The sequence below is a fragment of the Miniopterus natalensis genome, chromosome 21 (genome assembly GCF_054644295.1).
Source record: "Miniopterus natalensis isolate mMinNat1 chromosome 21, mMinNat1.hap1, whole genome shotgun sequence".
Taxonomy (NCBI): domain Eukaryota; kingdom Metazoa; phylum Chordata; class Mammalia; order Chiroptera; family Miniopteridae; genus Miniopterus; species Miniopterus natalensis.
In genome coordinates this window covers 9,245,702-9,264,913 of record NC_142101.1, presented here as the reverse complement: position 1 = coordinate 9,264,913, position 19,212 = coordinate 9,245,702, and the positions used below count along the sequence as shown (strand labels likewise).

General features: G+C 39.5%; 1 protein-coding gene across 1 annotated transcript in view; it reads right to left on the bottom strand.

The window, feature by feature from the left end:
- Window positions 1-8,435: 8,435 nt before the first annotated feature.
- The window catches only part of FMN2 (formin 2), a 223,260-nt gene continuing 212,483 nt past the window's right edge, over window positions 8,436-19,212 (bottom strand). The window contains exons 14-15 of the mRNA XM_087829045.1: window positions 14,021-14,102; window positions 8,436-9,922 (exon numbers count right to left, since the gene is read on the bottom strand). Of these exons, the coding sequence (XP_087685171.1) occupies window positions 9,896-9,922; window positions 14,021-14,102 (109 nt within the window). The 3' untranslated portion in view covers window positions 8,436-9,895. The remainder of the gene's footprint in view (window positions 9,923-14,020; window positions 14,103-19,212) is intronic.

The following is a 19,212-nucleotide window of genomic DNA, read 5'->3' as shown; positions in this document are numbered from 1 at the left end:
AGTGGCTCTTGCAAGAATTTAGACTGAAGATCAGGGCCAGACAAGGTCATAGAATTGGATCAGAAAGGAAGAGACAAATATGCAGAATTTGGTGACTCAACAGGACCTAGTGACAGAGATGGGGAGCCCAAGACAGTGAGGATCTGGTATTAGAAGGTGACGACGTGGGTCTTTCCGGATGTGTCTGCAGTGACCGTGAAGTCATCTAAATGCAACTGTCTCATTTGGAGACAAAGGGCTGGGATTTGGGTGAGAACTTGACCTGGAGAAACTGATTGAGAGGCAAAAAGATCATGACTTAACCCATGAACATAGAGGAGAATTTTAGAAGATGGTGGGAATGAGGGATCAGAAGACAAATTAACCTTAGACACTACTCATTAAGAAGAAGGGGAGGGAGGGGAAACAAGGGACATTTCTCAGGCAATGGCTGCCTGATGCAGAAATCGGGCCTCATGGCCTTCATTTGACTGCCCTTGTCGTGTCCTACACGGTGCTTCTAACCCATCCCGCCTTCTCTGCGTCCCCCTCTCCCTGAGCAGTGCCATTTCTCCCTGATGAGGTGCTGAGGGCCTGCGCCCCAGCCCTGACTCCCGTTCCTGAAGGGAAGGAGGCCATGCTTAATAAACCAGGCGATGCAAAGTCTTCCTAACTGCCACCTCGCCCTTAGAGCTCTGCTGAGGGACACTCTGCATCGAACAAGGCTGCAGCTTTGAGAAAGGGTGCAATGGCTAATGTGTGGGGAGGGGGTGCTGGATACTGGGTTATAAATTGGGTGTCTATTCAAGGCTGGAAGCTCAACATTTTATGCTTGGAAGTTCCGCGAAAAGGTTTGAGAGCCATCCAAATATTTACATCTGTAGTGTTTTTTTGCTTTCTGTTTTTGTTTTTGTGGCGGTAGATGTATATTTTTAAATTTTTGTTTTAGTTCAGGAGCCAAGCGGTGTTACCGTAGGCACCACGTGTCTGCTTTCCCACGCGCTAGGAGGCGCTGTGTGGATGGGGCCTATTTCCTGGATGTGTTCTGGAATTTTGAAAGCCTGTTATTAAAATTTTTAATTCTCACTCTTCGCTTGAAAAACAAATGAGCTCCCTACCTTAAGGATATGCTGAGAAGTTATAAGCAGCATTCACAAAGTGAAATTTATGGATGTGAAATAAATATTATAGGACCAACTTAAGATTAATTGAATCCCATCCTGCTTGTCACTTACTAGAACAAGGTTTAAAAGTGTTGCCAAAAGCCTAAAACCAACAGAAGAATCTCACTGCGGATTAGCCTGCAAGGGGTGGGTTGGTCCTGGGATCAGCTGCGTGGAATAGAAATTGTTAATCTCTGACAAACTTCACAGTATATGATAGAATTATAGCCATCAATTAGAAATATTTACATAAAGTCAATGAGGGCTGGATGAAATAACTCCCAGATTGACGTGAGAGGGGGTTTGCGTCAGGATTACCGAAATAGGCCAGCGTAAAGTAAAATAAAAGGCCCGACGTTACTGTAACAGTCAGACCACCATGGGAGAAAATGTGTCCAGTGGCCCACAGACCACCCTGGCTCCTTTTTTCATTCCTGCAACGGGCAAGCCTCCCACCCTTGCACAGCTCCAGTGGCCTAGTGTGGGGCCTCTCCTGGTGGCACTTGGGGAGCTACCTGAGGGTCGCTACAGCAACGTGCAAGCATCATAAACCACCCGGAGCGCATCGTCTCCCTGATTCAGCCTAATCGATCAGGCAGCTGTCATCTGATATTTGAAATGAGACACATTTCATAGGTTAATTATATCGTATTTCTCTATTGACTTATTTTCCACAATTGTACAAAATCCAGAAGAACCAAAGGCGACAACAGCGGAGGAAATCTTTCCCTCACTTAGCCCACAGCCACCAGCTTCCCTGCTCCAGAAGCAACTAGTACGAGCAGTGTCCTGCGAATGGCTCCAGAGATATTCGGTGCCAGTGTCTGGGGTCAGTCACCACCCTGTCCCCGCTTTTACATAGAGAGAGTGCACTATACACGCTGCTTTGCTTTTTTTAACACACACAAAATGACCAAGATATAAGACTTTCATGGATTTCTTTCCCTCTTAAAATGTTGTGCCTCTTCTATATCAGTATATAAAGTGCCCCACATTCTTTCTTTTTAAAAGTCCGGACGTTACCTCTTTATTTAGAAGTTTCCAATATTTGGCTATCACAAACACTTATTGTCACTTTCTAATATGTTTAATATACAGCTGCAAAGGTTCCTCTTTCCACTGCTTTCCCCTCCAAGACCTTCATGGCTGTTCTTGATTATTTATCTCTATGCACGAACTTTAAAGTCAGCTTCTACAGATCTCCCAACCTCCCCCCAAAAACCCATATTCCGGTGGTACCATCTGAATTGCATCACATTTATAGATTCATTTGGGAATTACGGTCATTGCTGGTGACAGACCTTTCTATTTTTTGTATCTCCCAATTATTTTCATATAGATCTTATACATTTCTTTAAATTAAATTTGTCCACGTGGAAATTTCCCCAATTATATCTTCTAACTGGACATTGTTTGTATACGTGAAAGTTCTTAATTTCTGATTATTAACATTTTGCGTCGTCTATCACATTCTATTATTGTCATTAAGCGTTTTTAGTGAATTATTTTCTGCTTTCTGGGTATATAATCTAATAACAGCAAAGAAATTATTCTACCTCCTCCATTTCAATTTTATACCAGTTCTTCTTTCATTGGCAGGACAGTGATAATCAGCAATGGTGAAAGCAGGCATCCTGGTCTTGTTTCTGATTTCTGATGGGGACCCTTCTGATGCTGCTATGCTGCTCCAGACTACCTCTGCCTTGTTAAGGACGCAGTCATATTATTCAGACTTTTTCAACAAAGTTGATGTTGAATCACTTAAATGATTTTTTTTAGTAGTTGCAGGAAATCACAGAATTTTTATCCACATATGACTATTTTAAAATAAACACATTATACCAGGCAGGATCATGCACATACGTTCATTCTGGCATTCCAGTAATAAGCCCACTTTTTCATGGGCCTTCTGGTGTTTGCTCACATTTTGCTTGGTATTTTTGCAGTGCTTCTCATAAATGAGCTGATGGCATTCTTTCCTGAATAATCTTTGCAGGTCTGGTGGCAGTGTGACGCTTGCCAGTTATTTGCAGGTGGTCTGGGTTAGGCAGAGGCTGGGGCTGTGTTGCAATCGAGCAAATGCTCCTTATGAAGGACAGGGTGGGGGCGTGAATGTTCTAGCATTTATTCCAATTCAGTCTCTTTCCTCCCCTCGTTTTATTGATAGATGTCTTCCTGCAAATCTGAATTGTCTGTTTCATTTCTCCCTCAGGCCTCCTCCCTGGTTTTAAAAAAGTAAACCACATACAGGGAAGCTTCTAACAGCCATGGGTGTGCCAAAGGTCCATTCTTGCAAAAATAGGATTTTAGGATAGGACCCAAGGGCATGACCCCACCTTGGAAAAGGAGAGCCCACTGGCTTTTTCCGAGCTCTGCCTCCACGAGTATCCTCTCTCTGCCTCCTCCCAGACCCACACATTTGGAGGATCTTTCAGACCCTTTGTGGTTGGCGCGCTCGACGCCTCTAATTTTAATCAAAGATGAAGTTTGCATTTTTGTTCCTTGTTGCTTTGGGATGATTTCTGAGAGGAGAAAGGCTAAATGCTCCTTTTATCACACCATTTTAAAACATTAAACCTCTTCCTATTGCTTCTGATTATATAATTGAAGATGTATTTCATGGGAAACAAAACCCCCAAAATACAGCCTTCAAAAGTCTTGAGTTCACTAATTGGCTGGGAAATGGAAATGTTAATGACAAGCCGGTGTGATACGAGGAACGGCTGCACAGGATTTCCAGAGCTTGTGAGTGAACGATTCCTTTTCTTCCCCAAGTCCTCCTGCCTGCCATCCACAGTCACTTTTTAAAAAAATTATTTATTTATTTTTAATATATATACATATATATTTTTTAATTTTTTAAAATAGATTTTGTTCCTTACTTTTCTGGCCTTTAGCTGCATTGATGTTTCTCTTTTAAATTCCCTCTTTGCTTCCAATTATTTCCATTCTTTTAAAGAGCACCCTTAACATTTTAACCTATTTAATTTTGTATTTTTGTAACAAAGCCTAAACATATTCAACAACACTGTCTTTTTTCATCGTAGCGCTTAAAGCTCCCATAGCACATATACGTAGGGAGGCCAGAGTTTGCATGTGGATATTGGTTACGGAGGTTTTCCTGGAGTAACAGTACCCCTTGCATTCTCAAAGGTATTCTGATTTGAAGACTAAATTATTGGTCACCCTACTTAAAATATCATAGCACCCGACATTATTTTACATATTTTTTTTTTTGTCTTCCCCACTAGAATGTGCGTCAGGAGGACAAGACATTTTTCTGTTTGTCCGTTACTTCCAAAGGTTACAACAGTTTCTAGCACATACTATCCACTCTCTAAACATTTTCTGAATTAAATGAATGGGCATGCTTGAATTATTTTCTGAATTTCTCCCATCTTATTATCTAAAATTTTAGTCTGCCTTGTAAACACAAACATGTTAGAGTTGTTATCGTTTACACACTAGAGTTGATTTCTATCACCGATTTCTGAGCCTTCTATGACTTCTTATAGCCCAACTTCTGCTTTGTCATGTTTTTTCCTGCCTGAAGTACGCCCTTTAGAAAATCTTTCACTGAGGCTTTTGGGTCATAAACTCTTTTTGTTTTAATATCGGAAGATATATGTCTCCCTTTCTATGTGAATGATACTTCAGCTGGGTATAACAGTCTTGATTCATTGTAGCTCCTTCCACAATTTGAAGCCACTGCTTACTATTTGCTAACCTATGCTGTTGCTGAAGACAAACCTGCTTTCAGTGTTATCATCATTCCGTGGTACATGGGTTCTTTCTGGGGCTTTGGAATTTTGTCTTTACCTGGCTAGAGATTCACTTTGACTTTTCTAGGTGCAAATGTATTGGTATTTATTCTTTCTGGAACTTGTTATACATTTTCAAGCACAGGATTCACGGCTTTCTTCAGTTCTAGAAATTCTCAGCCATTGTTTTTTCAGGCAATTCTGTCTTCTCCACTAGTTCCTTCTTATGAGATGACTCTCAAATTGGAGTCTCTCAGTCCATTGTATTTCTTTTAACTTCTTTCACACATTTAAAAGTATTATATTTCTCTGTGACATGATCTCAGCGAATTTCTTAACACTATCTTCCAAATCACTATAGGTCTCTTAATTTGTGTCCATCTAGGATTATGTGCTTATGTAATTATTTTCTGCTTCAAGGATTATATACTTTAAATTCTTTGCAGGTGTTACATATTATTATTAAATCACTTAAATTTTGCCCTATTGTTTGCATTTTGAAAGGTGAGTTCATTTACATTTATTGAGTTGACTTGTTTTTTCTTGACAATTTTTCCTTATGTCTTCTGGTAATTGTGTTTTGTATACTTATCTTGAGAGCGTGGACATGCTCTTTCTCCCCTTCTCTCTCTCTCTCATCATTTTCTGTTGCTTCCACCCATTCCCAGTCCAGAACCAGACTTTTTTGGTGTCACTGGCTCCAAGTGTCAGTGATATTGGAGATATTGCTAGGTGTAGACATGGCCCCAGTTTGCTCTGCTTTCTCCTGCCACCACATGCTGCTTGTTTGCATATCCTGCAGCAGTCAGTGAAGCTACTTTAAGTTAACTCTCACTGGTAGGTAAGCCCCACTCCAGTCTCACATCTCTGGTAATGAACTTGGTTTGGTTTCTCTCCACAAATGGGGCTTGACTGGTTCCCATTATCTTGTAGAGAGATTCCTCTCTCCCTCCTTCCTCTCCCTCACTCCCTCCTTCCTCTCCCTCACTCCCTCCTTCCTCTCCCTCACTCCCTTCTCTCTTCCCTTACCGATTGGTGTACAGGATGATACTCCTACCAATTGAGCCACACTGGCCAGGGCAGTTACACTTCTTGCCATAACTTTTTGGAGAATGCGGTAAGGGTTATACTATACAGTGTTAGAGTATACATCCTTAATTTCTCACAGTTTGTTTGGAGTTAAATATGGTACTTCATGAAAATGTAGAAATTTTGCAATTTATTTCCCCACCCTGTGCCATCTTTATAATTGTCTTATGCATTACTTTTGTATATGTTATAAATTCTTCAAGATGATGTGATGTGTGTGTACACACACACACACAAACATATATACATGTGCTTTAAACTCTCAGTGTTTAAAAAAAATCAAGAGAGCTAGCCTTTTATATTTTCCTAGATATTTACCATTTCCAGTGCCCGTTATTTCTTCCTGAAGGTCTGTCTTCCTTTGACATCATTTGCCTTGAACATGAAGAACTTTCTTTAACATTCTTGTAGTACAGGTCTGCTGGTTACGATTACTGTCTTCTTATATATGCAGGTGCCTTTATTCCAACTACATTCTTGAAGTACATCTTCACAGGACAGAATTCTGGTGGACAGGGTCTCTCCCCTGCTAGGACTTTAAGGATATTGTCCTGCTGTCTTCTGGCCAAGACGACGGCTGGTTTGGGGATTTTAGCTGTTGGGATTTTAGCAGCACCATTAGTGAAGGCTGCCCTCAGGCCTGACCATGCTTGTCTTGCTTGACTCCCACTTATCCTAGAATCTGTCTATTTTGTACACTCTCCAGAACCTCCAAGTAGTTGCTTTTTTATTGTTCAGAGTTTATAGTTACTATTTGTGGGAAGGATGGTCTCTTAGAAGCTCACTCAGCCATTCCCGGGGTGAAACTTCAGGACTCCTGTTTTAAAACCCTTTTCAACACTGTTTCCCTAAAGCAGAATTTTACACAGAATATTGGATAAGTCAGGTCATTACTCATATTTTATAATACTTATTATTTACAATAATAGTACGTCTGAAGGGCAATAAGAAGGTGTCAGTGGAGTTTCTTCCTGAAGTGCTGTTTACTTTGACTTCCGCAATATTAGTTCTCGGTGATTCCCAGCCTTTAATTTCCTGGCTAATCTTCCTGAGGTTCCTTTGTGACCTCTCTACTTCTGTGTCTCTTTTAAGCATTGGTTTCAACCCAACCTCAGTTAGTGTTTTGGTTTTATTTCTTTAAACAGATCCCCACTTTCCTAGGCAATTTCAACAACCTACCTGATTTCAGCTACCACCTGAATGCAGATGGCTCTTACATCAGAATTTCCAGAACTGAACCTTTTTCATGAATTCCTAATCAATAGCCTCCATCTTCTAGAAAGATCCAACTGGGTGTTTGGCACACATTGTGGGTTCTTCATTCCCTTTAAATCCTGAACTTTCCCCCCCTTCCCTTCCTCTCGCTAAATTAATAAATCTTTATTGAGTGTTCCATACTGCTTCTGATGTTATACATTCAATACTGGGAGCAAAAGCGCCCTTCTGGATTTAAATTTGAGTTGGTAACAGACTACATACTAATAACCATATAACTATGTAATATCAGATACCGACGGTCAGTGCTATGAAGAAAATGAAGCTTTTGATTAAGGGGGTAAAGACCTGGGGATTGCTTTTCTTGGGAGGCTTATCAGAGAAGGTTTCTTGAAACACTGATATTTATAAAGAAATGTGACTGAAGCTTTTCCACTTAGAAATGTGTCATCATTCCCTTCCCACCTGGAAGAAAACTATTTGAAAAACGTTTAAGGCTGCATTTCAAACATGCTCTCCCTCGACATTTAGCTTTTTATATTTTCTGAATTGGAGGTTACAATGAATTGTAATTATTGCTTTATATCCCCAACTTGACCTTATGCTCTTTGATAACAATTCTTTTTCTGTTTATATGTGTAGTTATTAGCACTATGCCTTGGCATAAAGTAGACGGTAAGCCAATGTACAGGTGATGAAAAAAGTATTATTATTTATATTATATTGAAAAATTAGAATAGAGTTAAATGCAAAGCTTATTTATATATAAAAAAAGAAATCTCTCATGCATCTCCATTCGCATCATGCTTAGCTTTCAGCACACACTGTGGATATGGATCCATCTCTCTGCACCATGATTTTTCCTGTCTTATCTTTCAACAGCCCTTCGCCACTTAATCTGTATCAAACAAATTTCTGCATCTAATTTCTAAAAGGCTCCTCAAACCTTAATATGTTGTTCGTAAGTGGAAAATACTTTTTTCTTCATATTACATTAGGAAAACTTCAACCTTTTTCAAAGTATGTTTTGATGTAGCACAATAATTACTTTATCTCCAAAGACAAGCATTCATCAAATACTTAACTACTAACAACTGTTAAACCTGAAATAAGAACTTTAAAAATCTTCACACAGAGACCGTCTAACTTATTTTCTTCCAAGTTTTAAATGCGATGGCTTTCATTTTGCAAATGTCCTTAGGCAACATGCACACAATAGACACAGAACTCTTTTATTACTCATTTTTATTTTCATATAAATTAACATCCTAAAAAATTGAAATAGAAACACTAAATACAGTATTGCACATAGCGATCTGTGTTAAATGCCCTATGTTTTCTTTGAAGAATATTAATATACACACCGGAAGGAGTAAAGGAGACAGGAAGACTACAAAACTACAACCAAAGAAACCACTACCGTTTCTCTGCACTTAAACAACAAACTAAGAGGTAAGAGACCGTACTTTACATAAATACAAACTTAGTTATGAGTCAGAACATTCTCTTTTTAAGTTGCTTTCCATAATTGGCTTGCAATAGCAATAAATTCTCTCCTTTATCTACAACCATAACCCCCAGCAAATATCATTAAAATAATTTTTACAAACCGCACTTAATGATGTTAGACAAAACCATTACGATGCATCAGAAGCTGACAGTGAGTGCTCTGAGAAGAGTAGGAGATTTGTTTTTTTCCTTTCAATATAAAAGAAAATCCTTTCCTAGGCTCCTTCAGATCATGAATCATTGCATACTCCAGCTTTTAAGCACCCGCCACAGCACATGGAGACAGCCCCAATTATGTCACAATGCTCCGGCAGGTATGTTTCATTAACAGGTTCTCGGCAGATGCCAATCCAACAGCTGGTCATGTTTGGTAATTTTATGAGCATCATTTATTTAAATTCCTTCAAAATGTTGAGTCATATTTCCTTTGTGAAAGGCAATGGCACAGTTATAGAGAGGCACACCTTCAGCTTTATTTCCTCCTGCTACAGATTAGCTTTATGTTGGGTCTCCAAGGCCAGTCTGATAAAAGCCCTCAATAAATAAAACTCTGGTTCCTGCTTCTATTAAATGATTTATAAGGAAGGGGTTGCCTTCTGTTATATTTTTTCATTTTCTGACAAGTAAAAATATGATAATCTTCTTTCACAAATATATATTTATGGAGGGCAACTCAAAGAGTTGGGAAAGCCTTAATTATGATATATAAATGGTATATAAATTTTACAACAGAAAATGTTTTCGTGGATGGGAAACTGATACAGTTCACCAGAAATGACATTTGAGCCATCCATCTAAACGCGGTAATGTGGAGTGCTGGTTGTCAGTAGAAAGGGGTTTTGCTGTACAAGGAATATTCTCCCGAAAGTAAATTTTAGGTTAACGCGTAGCATGTTCAGAATTAATGCAGACACTGCCTCCTACACTTGCGTTTCGGTCTGTTGGTGCAACACCATAAACTTTTACAGAAGGAACAGGTGCCAAATTCTCCACTGGTTACTGCTTTTGCATTTCAAACTCAACAACCAGTGAACTGTCTAGAAAACACAGGGGCTACGCAAGGGGTCAAGAAGGAAAATGCTGACAACGACATGATGTGGCTTCCTTCCCTCCTTCAGGTCGGCTGAACGTTGTGTCAGTGGCTAGAGAGTGACTCATTTTCATTCCGATTTTCTTTGTTCAGGTTTTCATGCTTATCTTTGCTTTCTGAAAATAAATGCACCAGATAAGAGTTATAGTTAGAAACAAGAAGTTTAAAAAAATGGACCGGAGTGTAGAGTAGCCCAAACAAGACCTTTTCATCTGGATCAAATTCTCTGGGAAAGGTTAGAGATCAACCAGCCCGTAGAGGAAAAAAGATGTAAGTAGAATAAATGTCACCTTTTAGAATTTTCACCCAGACAAACCACTGAATTTTTTTGAGGGGGGGAAAAAAGTTTTTAAAATTTAGTTTCTAATTGATGTGAAAGAGTGCCAACTCAAATGTTCAGTCGCAGCTTTCTGTTCGCATACATGAATGTGAAAATGGAATTGGCTATTTCATGTCTATCCTTGTAACAGCACGACTGAGGTGAACTACTATTATTCAATGTACTTTAAATTTGTACTTTAATAAAAAATACAGAAAATAAAGTAAACCATAACGTAACACTTGTCATTAGTTAAGAATAATTTTGATACAGAGAAACTGAAAGGGCAATTGCTTTTATTTTTTTTTTCATTGGGTTATTTGTTTAGGTAGCTAGCTAGTTGGTTATTGTGCTTAGCTAATAGTTCAAGGCACTCATCCTGTCTCTTAAATTTTATTTTTCAATTACAGTTGGCATTCAGTATTATTTCATATTAGTTTCAGGTGTACAGCATAGTGTTTAGACAATCATATAATATTCCTCTGATATTTCAAGTAGCCACCTGGCGCTGTACATAGTTATATCAATATTATTGACTATATTCCTTATGCTGTGCTTTACATCCCCGTGACAATTCTGTAACTGCCAATTTGTACTTCTTAATCCCCCCACCTTTTCCACCCAGCCCCCCAACCCCCTTCCTGTCTAGCAACCTTCAGTTTGCTAAGTCTGTCTCCGTCTTGCTTGATCATTTATGTTGTCACAAATGGTAAGATTCATTTTTTTTTATGGCCAAGTAATATTCCATTATCTATGTGTATCACAGATTTTTTTTATTTACTTGACTATTGATGGGCACTTGGGGTGCTTCCATAGCTTGGTTATTGTAACTAATGTTTTAATGAACACAGGGGTGCATGTACCTATTCAAATTAGTGTTTTGGCTTTCTTTGGATATACACCCAGAACTGGAATTGCTGGGCCATAAAACAGTTCTACTTTTCTTTTTTAATTTTTGAGGAACTTCTATACTGCTTTCCATAGTGGCTGCACCAATCTGCAAGCCCATCAACAGTGCGCCAGGGTTCCCTCTTCCCCACATCCTCGACAATACTTGTTTGTGGATTTATTGATGAGAGCCATTCTGACAGGTATCAGGTGATAGCTCATTGTGGTTTTAATTTACATTTCTCTGATGATTAGTGAGGTGGAGCATCTTTTCGTATGTCTACTGGCCATCTGTATGTCCTCTTTGGAGAAATGTCTATTCAGGTCCTCTGTCCATTTTTAATTGGATTGTTTGTTTTGTTGGTGCTGAGTTATATGAGTTTTTAATTAATTTTGGATATTAATCACTTATCAGATGTATCAATGGTGGATAACCTCTCCCAATCAGTAGCTTTGCTTTTTCCTTTTGTTGATGGTTTCCTTTGCTCTGCAAAAACTTTTAGTTTGATGTAGTCCCAGTTGTTTATTTTTTCTTTTGTTCCCCTTGCCCAAGGAGATATATCAGAAAATATATTGATAAGAGAAACATCACAGATTTCATTGCCTATTTTTTTCCTAGGATTTTTATGGTTTCAAGCCTTACATTTAAGTCTTTAATCCATTTTGAGTTGTATTCTTGTATATGGTGTAAGAAGGTGATCTATTTTCAATTTTTTTGCATGTATCTGTCCAATTTTCCCACCATGTATTGAAGAGACTGTCTTTACCCCATTGTATATTCTTGCCTCTTTTATCACAGATTCATTGACCATATAGGTATGGGTTTAATTCTGGGCTCTCTACTGTGTTCCATTCGTTTATGTGTCTGTTTTTATGCCAGTACCAGGTTGTTTTGGTTATTATAGCCCTGTAGTATAGTTTGATACTGGATAGCATGATACCTCCAAGTTTGTTCTTCTTTCTCAGGATTGCTGTAGCTATTCAAGGTCTTCTGTAGTTCCATATACATTTTAAAATTATTTGTTCTAGTTCTGTGAAAAATGCCATTGGTATTTTGATAAGAATTACATTGAATTTATAAATTGCTTTGGGTAGTATGGACATTGTAACAATGTTAATTTTTCTTATCCATGAACACAGTATATGTTTCCATTTATTTGTATCTTCCTCGTTTTCTTTCTTCAATATCTTATAATTTTCTGAGTATAGGTCTTTTGTCTCCTTGGTTAAATTTATTCCTAGGTCTGGTGGTTTTTTTGATGCAATTGTAAGTTGTAATTATAATTACAACTGTAATTGTTTTCTTAATTTCCCTTTCTGATAGCTCATTATTGGTGTATAAAAATGCAACTGGCTCCTGAATATTAATATTATATCCTGCGATATTACTGAACTCATTTTTCAGTTCTAGTAGTTTTTTTTGTGTGGAATCTTTAGGACTTATTATACATAGAATCACATCATCTGCAAATAATGACAGTTTTACTTCCTCCTTTCCAATGTGGATGTCTTTTATTTCTTTTTCTTGTCTGATTGCTGTAGCTAGGACTTCCAGTACTATACTGAATAAAAGTGGTGAAAGTGGACAACCCTGTCTTGGTCTTGATCTTAAGGAAAATTCTTTCAGCTTTTCCCCATTGAGTATGATGTTAGCTGTGGGTCTGCAGCATACGGCTTTTATAACGTTGAGGTATGTTCCCTCTACCTCCACTTTGTTGAGAGTTTTTATCATAAATGAATACTGAATTTTGTCAAATGCTTTTTCTGCATCTATTGATATGATATGAATTTTTTCCTTTATTAGTTTATGTGGTGTATCACATTAATTGATTTCTGGATATTATACCAAACTTGCATCCCAGGAATAAATCCCACTCGATCACGGTGTATGACCTTTTTAATGTATTGCTGGATCTGGTTTGCTGCTATTTGTTGAGGATTTTTATATTTATGTTCATCAGGGATATTGGCCTATAATTTTCTTTCATTGTAGTATCTTTATCTGGTTTTGGAATTAGGATAATGCTGGCCTTGTAAAAATGAGCTTGGAAGCCTTTCCTCCTCTTGAAATTTTTGGAATAGTTTGAGAAGGAGAGGTGTTAATTCTTCTTTGAAAATTCACCTGTGAAGCCATCTGGTCCAGACTTTTGAAGGGAAAACAGCTTTTCATTGGAGTCATAATTCATAACTTTTTCTAAAGAGGGATATTTAATCATATAAAAATTTGGGTTGTTTTAATATCTTTTCCATTTAGACCATGTTAGACTAATCCAATTCAAAATTTTCTTATTTTAAAGCCGAACCCAACTTTTCATTTAAAAGAGCATCATTTACTTAGTCTGTGGCACCAAGTGACAATCCCTCAGAACAATCAGCAAAACATTGACTATCACAAGGCAAAACTCATCATTTTCATTAAGCCCTTTTCTCCCAGGGTGTAAAACTTGGCATTTTATTTTTAAGGAAGACGTGGGCATGGAGGAAACATAGAATGGCTTGTTAAACTCAGTTTACTGACTGACAGCTGCTAAGCAGCCAACTGCGTAGAGCCATTTATGGGTACAGACCAGGTGTAAGCCCTCTGGTCTTAGCAAAGGCCAGCTCTGCACTTGGCATTTCCCATTACGTTTCAGAGCCCAATGGCACTAATGCAATTATAACAGCCACTCTGGGTTCAAGTGCAGCCCTGTGCTGAGACCCTGTGTAATGAAAAAAGTGAAAGATTACCCCAACTCCCGCCTACACACCCAAATCCACATATAAGCCCTCACTTAGTGGATTTATCTTAATTCTTAAGCTTAGAACGCTGAATACTGGGATTCTTTTTGGCCTTTGGGGCCTAATTAAAGCCATCAGGAAGAGGGAATTCTTTAAGTTAAAAGCTCATTATTTATTCAGACTAAAGAGGAAAATAATTAAAATGCTATATGTTTGTATATATTGTCAAAAGAATGTTTAAAAGCCAAAGAAAACCACAGGTTAAAGAATAGAAAAGTTAGATACTCACAATTCCAGAGTCATGCCTTGGTTTTATTTTATAAAGTGATTTCCCCTTTTTCTGCCTACATACTTCTTCGGCTTCTTTTACTCTGGGGGGGAGAAGACACATGAATTTGAACAAAGATCCTCACAGATCACAGCTATCCACCTTATAGTCGGTAAGCGAACATCGACTCACTAGGGGTTTGATTTATCGAAAAAAATAATACGCAGAAATGTTATCTGACATTTGATTTGAAAACATAGAATGTCAGAGCTAGAGGCAAATTCTTCCAGGGGTTTAATTTGGAGTAAAGGGTGTAGAATGGATAGTATACAAACATGAATGTTCTTATGGATACATTTCGGCCTATATTTAAAAAGTTATATATAAAGAAAGTATACAAAAATTATACATGAGAAAGTAAAGACAAATTCCTCATTTTTCAGGTGAGCCTTTTCTGATTGGCTCTATTGCATAAATAAGATAGGCACTATAAAATAAATCAGAAGCATTATAATAATTGAACTAACAGCATCATGTAAAACACTGAAATGCTTATTTAAAATGATTTCAGACTCACTTTCCACATCACGCTTACTCATGCTTGAAAGTCATTTGCGATGACTACTTGGGTAGTTTTTAAAAAATTGAACTTCATCAAGCATGGGAACCAATCATTTAATTGAAAACAGAAAATAGAGAGTAAGCAATAACAACATTTTAATACTACTAAGATTTCCTTTTAAACACACACTCCAAGGACAACAGTAACGAATCTGCCAGTGGTAGAGTTAAAAAGAAGATGTTATTTGGGGATTAAGTTCTGCTTTAGGTTCTGGCTTTGCTAGGTGACACTGGGTAACATCCTGATACCACAGGCCCTTATATTCCCTCAAATAGCGAAAGGGATCAATACTATATAATAGGATTACTATTATTACTACACAGAGTTGTGGCAAAGATACAAAATTACTTAAAACTTCTTTCTAAAGTTTAAAATACCATAGAGAGTTACGCATGATTACTACAAACCCATCGTATGAAATCTACAAACTGAAATTCTACTAATAAAAAGAAATATAGGAAGGAAATTAACCTACCAGGTTAATTCTGTTTTGTTGTTATGATTTACCTTGGGAATTAAAAATGGAGTATTTCTGAAGAAGGTCAAAAGGCCATGGCATCCTAATAAAAGACTTTGTACGCAGATCCTGAAGCCTATTTCCCCAAAGAAATAAGTTATAAATATACTTCTTGAGCCCTGTGGCAAAAGAGCTAATGAGAGAATTCATTTCCTACACAGCTGGGCGAACCCCTGTTTTTAAACAACAGAAAGGAACAAATAATCCAGGACAGGAGCTATGAGGCTGATGCCCCAGTTTACCCTGGAGTGTGACAAATGACAGCAACTCCTTTAGGACAGAGTGCCCGCGGGATTGACGCTGCTAAAAATCCCAGGAAACGGTGACAATTTAGAAGACACTCCATTGTTAACACTTTTATTACTTTCTACCCAGGCCATAAATTGCCTTTAATCCTTCCTCCAAACATTTGAAGGCAAAAATATTTTCTTTATAACAAACCGAGGATTGCAGAGTCTCCATCTTCTAAAACAACTCCCAGTAAATTTAAGTTGAAGTATTTGGACAAGGAATTAAGGAAGTTTTTTTTTCTTAGCACTTAGCCCAAATCCAGTATATTTCTTCTTGAATTTACTCAGAGCACTTTAAATGAAGCATTTGGGGACATTTATAAAAACGTACTTTGCAAGTGTTTAGATCGCTGAAGCATCTTCATTCTCTCACTGTCTTATTTATCTTTTTCTTAAAACACATCTTGGTAAGGATCACAGGAAGCCGAGTCTCCTACACACATAGCTGATTTCACACAAAAACAAATGCAGCCATTCCTTATGGCAGAAATGACGAAAATGACAAGGAATGTGCGTCAGCGAACCCGCACAAGATCCTTGAGCTCATCCGTTTATTTGACAGTCGTTTATGGAGGAGCAACTCCAGGTCAGGCGCTGGGATGGGCTCGGTTTTATAAGGACAATTAAATTCAACATCTAACAGGAGAGAGACACGTAAGCAAGTAGAGGGCAGGGGTGCCCGAAGCACAGCCACCTCGGGGTGCAGGGGTCCAGCCGGGCCCTCCAGGGGGTTCCTGGCGTTGCCAGTGGGGATTATGGCACATGGACAGCCAAGCCTTGTTTCAAAGGTAAATTTTAATTTTGCATACTTTCCTTGGAAGGGGGAATAGTCCTGAGGGTGGAAGAAGAGTCCTGTGCACAGAATAATAAATGCAAAAGCCAGAACTTAAAGATATAGACACGTCTCCTTTGGCTGCCTCAGGGTCCCCACACTACGAAGAGAGAAACATCTATGCGAGAGAGACACAAAGGCTGGTTGTATCCTGCACGCAGGGATCGAACCTGCAACCCAGGCATCTGCCCTTGACTGGAAATCAAACCCGGGCCCTTCAGTGCACAGGTGGACGCTTGAACCACTGAGCCGCACCAGCCAGGGCGGCCTCCTTGTTTAGGATGCAGCTTCTTACGCGTCTGATGGCGGAGTCGGCCACTGCCTTCTGAGCACCTCTAGTTATGCGCGGGGTTTTGGGGAGCTGGCAACCTGAGTATGAGAATCTTGAGCAGTTACTTTTCCAATTTAGCAGAAGGATCGTTGAGAATTGACTAAAATGCAGGTCTCCAGGCCTGCTCTTCTATATTCTGGTTAGTCCCTCAGAAATGTCTTTATAAGCAGCACCCAGAAGGGTGTGATGTAGGTGGCCCCTGAGACTCGGTATTCCTTCCCAGACTGGTGGCCACACTGAAGCTCAAGACAGCCACACTTCCTCGCCCCTCTCTACTTTACAGTAAGACCGTAAATACGGGGGTCACCACCCCAAACCCTGAAAAATCACTCACGTCAGCACCTTGTGAGTCTCACCCCCCAAACGAATGCTGCTGCTGCTTCCAAACACCAATTTTATTTCAACAAAACTACCCAACAAGACATTTTTTCCATACTTGAGGCAGGAAAAAGAATGGGCCCTGGAGGGGAGATACAGGGCCAGGGCTGGCGCGAAGAAGGAAAGCAATGAGAGAGGCCGGGAGGGGGGCCCAAGCCAGCTGCCCATCCAGGCATCTCCTCCTTGGGCTCCCCATCGGGGCAACAGGAAGCATCAGCCCCGGGTTCAGGCCTGTTGAGTAACCACTTGTCCATGTTCCAGGCTCCTTCCTTCCCGCCTCGCCCCTCACTCACAAGGCCTGACACTTCTTAAACTGAGCAGGAAAAAGACGTTCATCTCACAACTAGACGACAAAGGCGTTAAGCGAAAAGGAATGGTGAGATGACATTTCACACAATAAAGAGAAATGACCACTGTGTTCTGTTTAGAAGGATACTACTTCAGTTATAAAGAAATACAATACTTTGTTTATGGTGAAGAATTATGAAAACATGGTTGGCTTGGAGGAGACAGTCCTCGGCTTCCAAATTTTGCCTGTCCTTGAGTCTTAACTCCACTTTGGGAGAGGTCTCTGGGTGGTGTGTGGAGAGAGACGTAGCTCTCATGCATGATTCATGAAAAGACATTCTTTTTTTAAAAAAAATGTATCTTTACTGATTTCAGAGAGAGGAAGGGAGGGGGAGAGAGAAAGAAACATCAATGATGAGAGTCATTGATCGGCTGCCTCCTGCACGCCCCCTGCTGGGGATCGAGCCCACAACCCGGGCCTGTGCCCTGATCGGGAATCAAACTGCAATCTCCTGGATCCTAGGTGATGTTCAACCACTGAGCCAAGGCCAGCCAGGACGATACATTCTTTTTAATATTGCTGTAGTCACACAAAGGGGACTGCCAGGCCATTTGTTAATCAAGGTTTCACCCTATTACAGAATTGAAAAGGGGAGCAAGAACTTTTGGGTGACGTCTTTGATAGACTTATTCTAGCAATTGCAACGGCCAGTCAGCAATCTAGATAACAAAAGGAAAAGATGAACAAAACCAAATCACATGACAACGGAAACTCTCCACTAGGCACTTTGCAAGATTTTGGAAAAACAACGGCACAGAAAGCAGACATCAAAAGACTGGAAGTGCAGCATTATTGTTTAGACAGAAGGATACTAACTGGTATAGAATGGCTATAAATTCGACATTTACATTAATATTTTGCTGTAATATCTTTTATCGTCTATGAAACTTCAGAAACAAAACTATGATGCATAAATTTCAAAAATATGTACCTATCTCTTAAACGGAGAACCAAAAGTAGTCAAAGAATACAAGGCGTTATCTTTTAAGGGCTACATTAACTATGGGAAATAATTATGGACTCAGTTTGGCAAACAGAGTAGGTGGCCAATTTGAGCAAATTTAAGCGTAGATGGTATGCATTATGTTAGTGACATCAGTGTTCAGTTAAACTTTTCTTTCTTAAGTGAATGGAATGATTCACCTTACACTTGATGGCCAGCGCTCATCACTGCACAGGTCACGACTGTAACGGGCTCAGACAGGCCACCCGAAGGCCTCCTGGGATATATACACAGCGGCCTGACCACACGTTGACCCAACACTTGCAACTCTGCTGCACTTCCCTTTACCCTGTGTCTTCTTTTTAAGTTTTCTATTTGTTCCTAGGATGGCAGGCTGTGAGCACTTGTAGCCAGTGCATGCCGGTCTCTACCTTCTTTTAATAATTTCTATCGTCTTTAGAGGGGAAACCAGAAAACTAAGCTAATTTAAATGAGCCCCAGTTACAGCAACACCTCTGAGCTCAGTCCTAACTAAACGAATAGAGTCCTGGACTTGGGGACAGTAAGTAATTTCCGCTGCCACGGGGCTTCTCCCTCACCCCTGCTTCCCACAGACTTAGGGGTTTCACAGCTGTTTGGAAGGGGAGGGAGCCAGAAGTCTGGCTTTAGATGAAGTTCTAGGGGTGCGAGATTCTAAGCTAGGGCACAGCTGAGTCACACTACACCCCCACCCTGCTCACTCAGCAGGTGGTCTGTAAAGGTGGGAAGGAATGCGGGACGACTGTAAAACCTGAAATTCAGGCTTCTCCAGGTAAGAAGTGTGACACCATTAATTGGTAATGACAGATTTTGTGACGATACAGAGAGCCACCTGCAGGGTAAGAAGTGAAGCATTCTGGGAGAAATCCGGCTGAGGCGATCTCTCAGCTGAAATTGTTTTAAAGGGCAGAA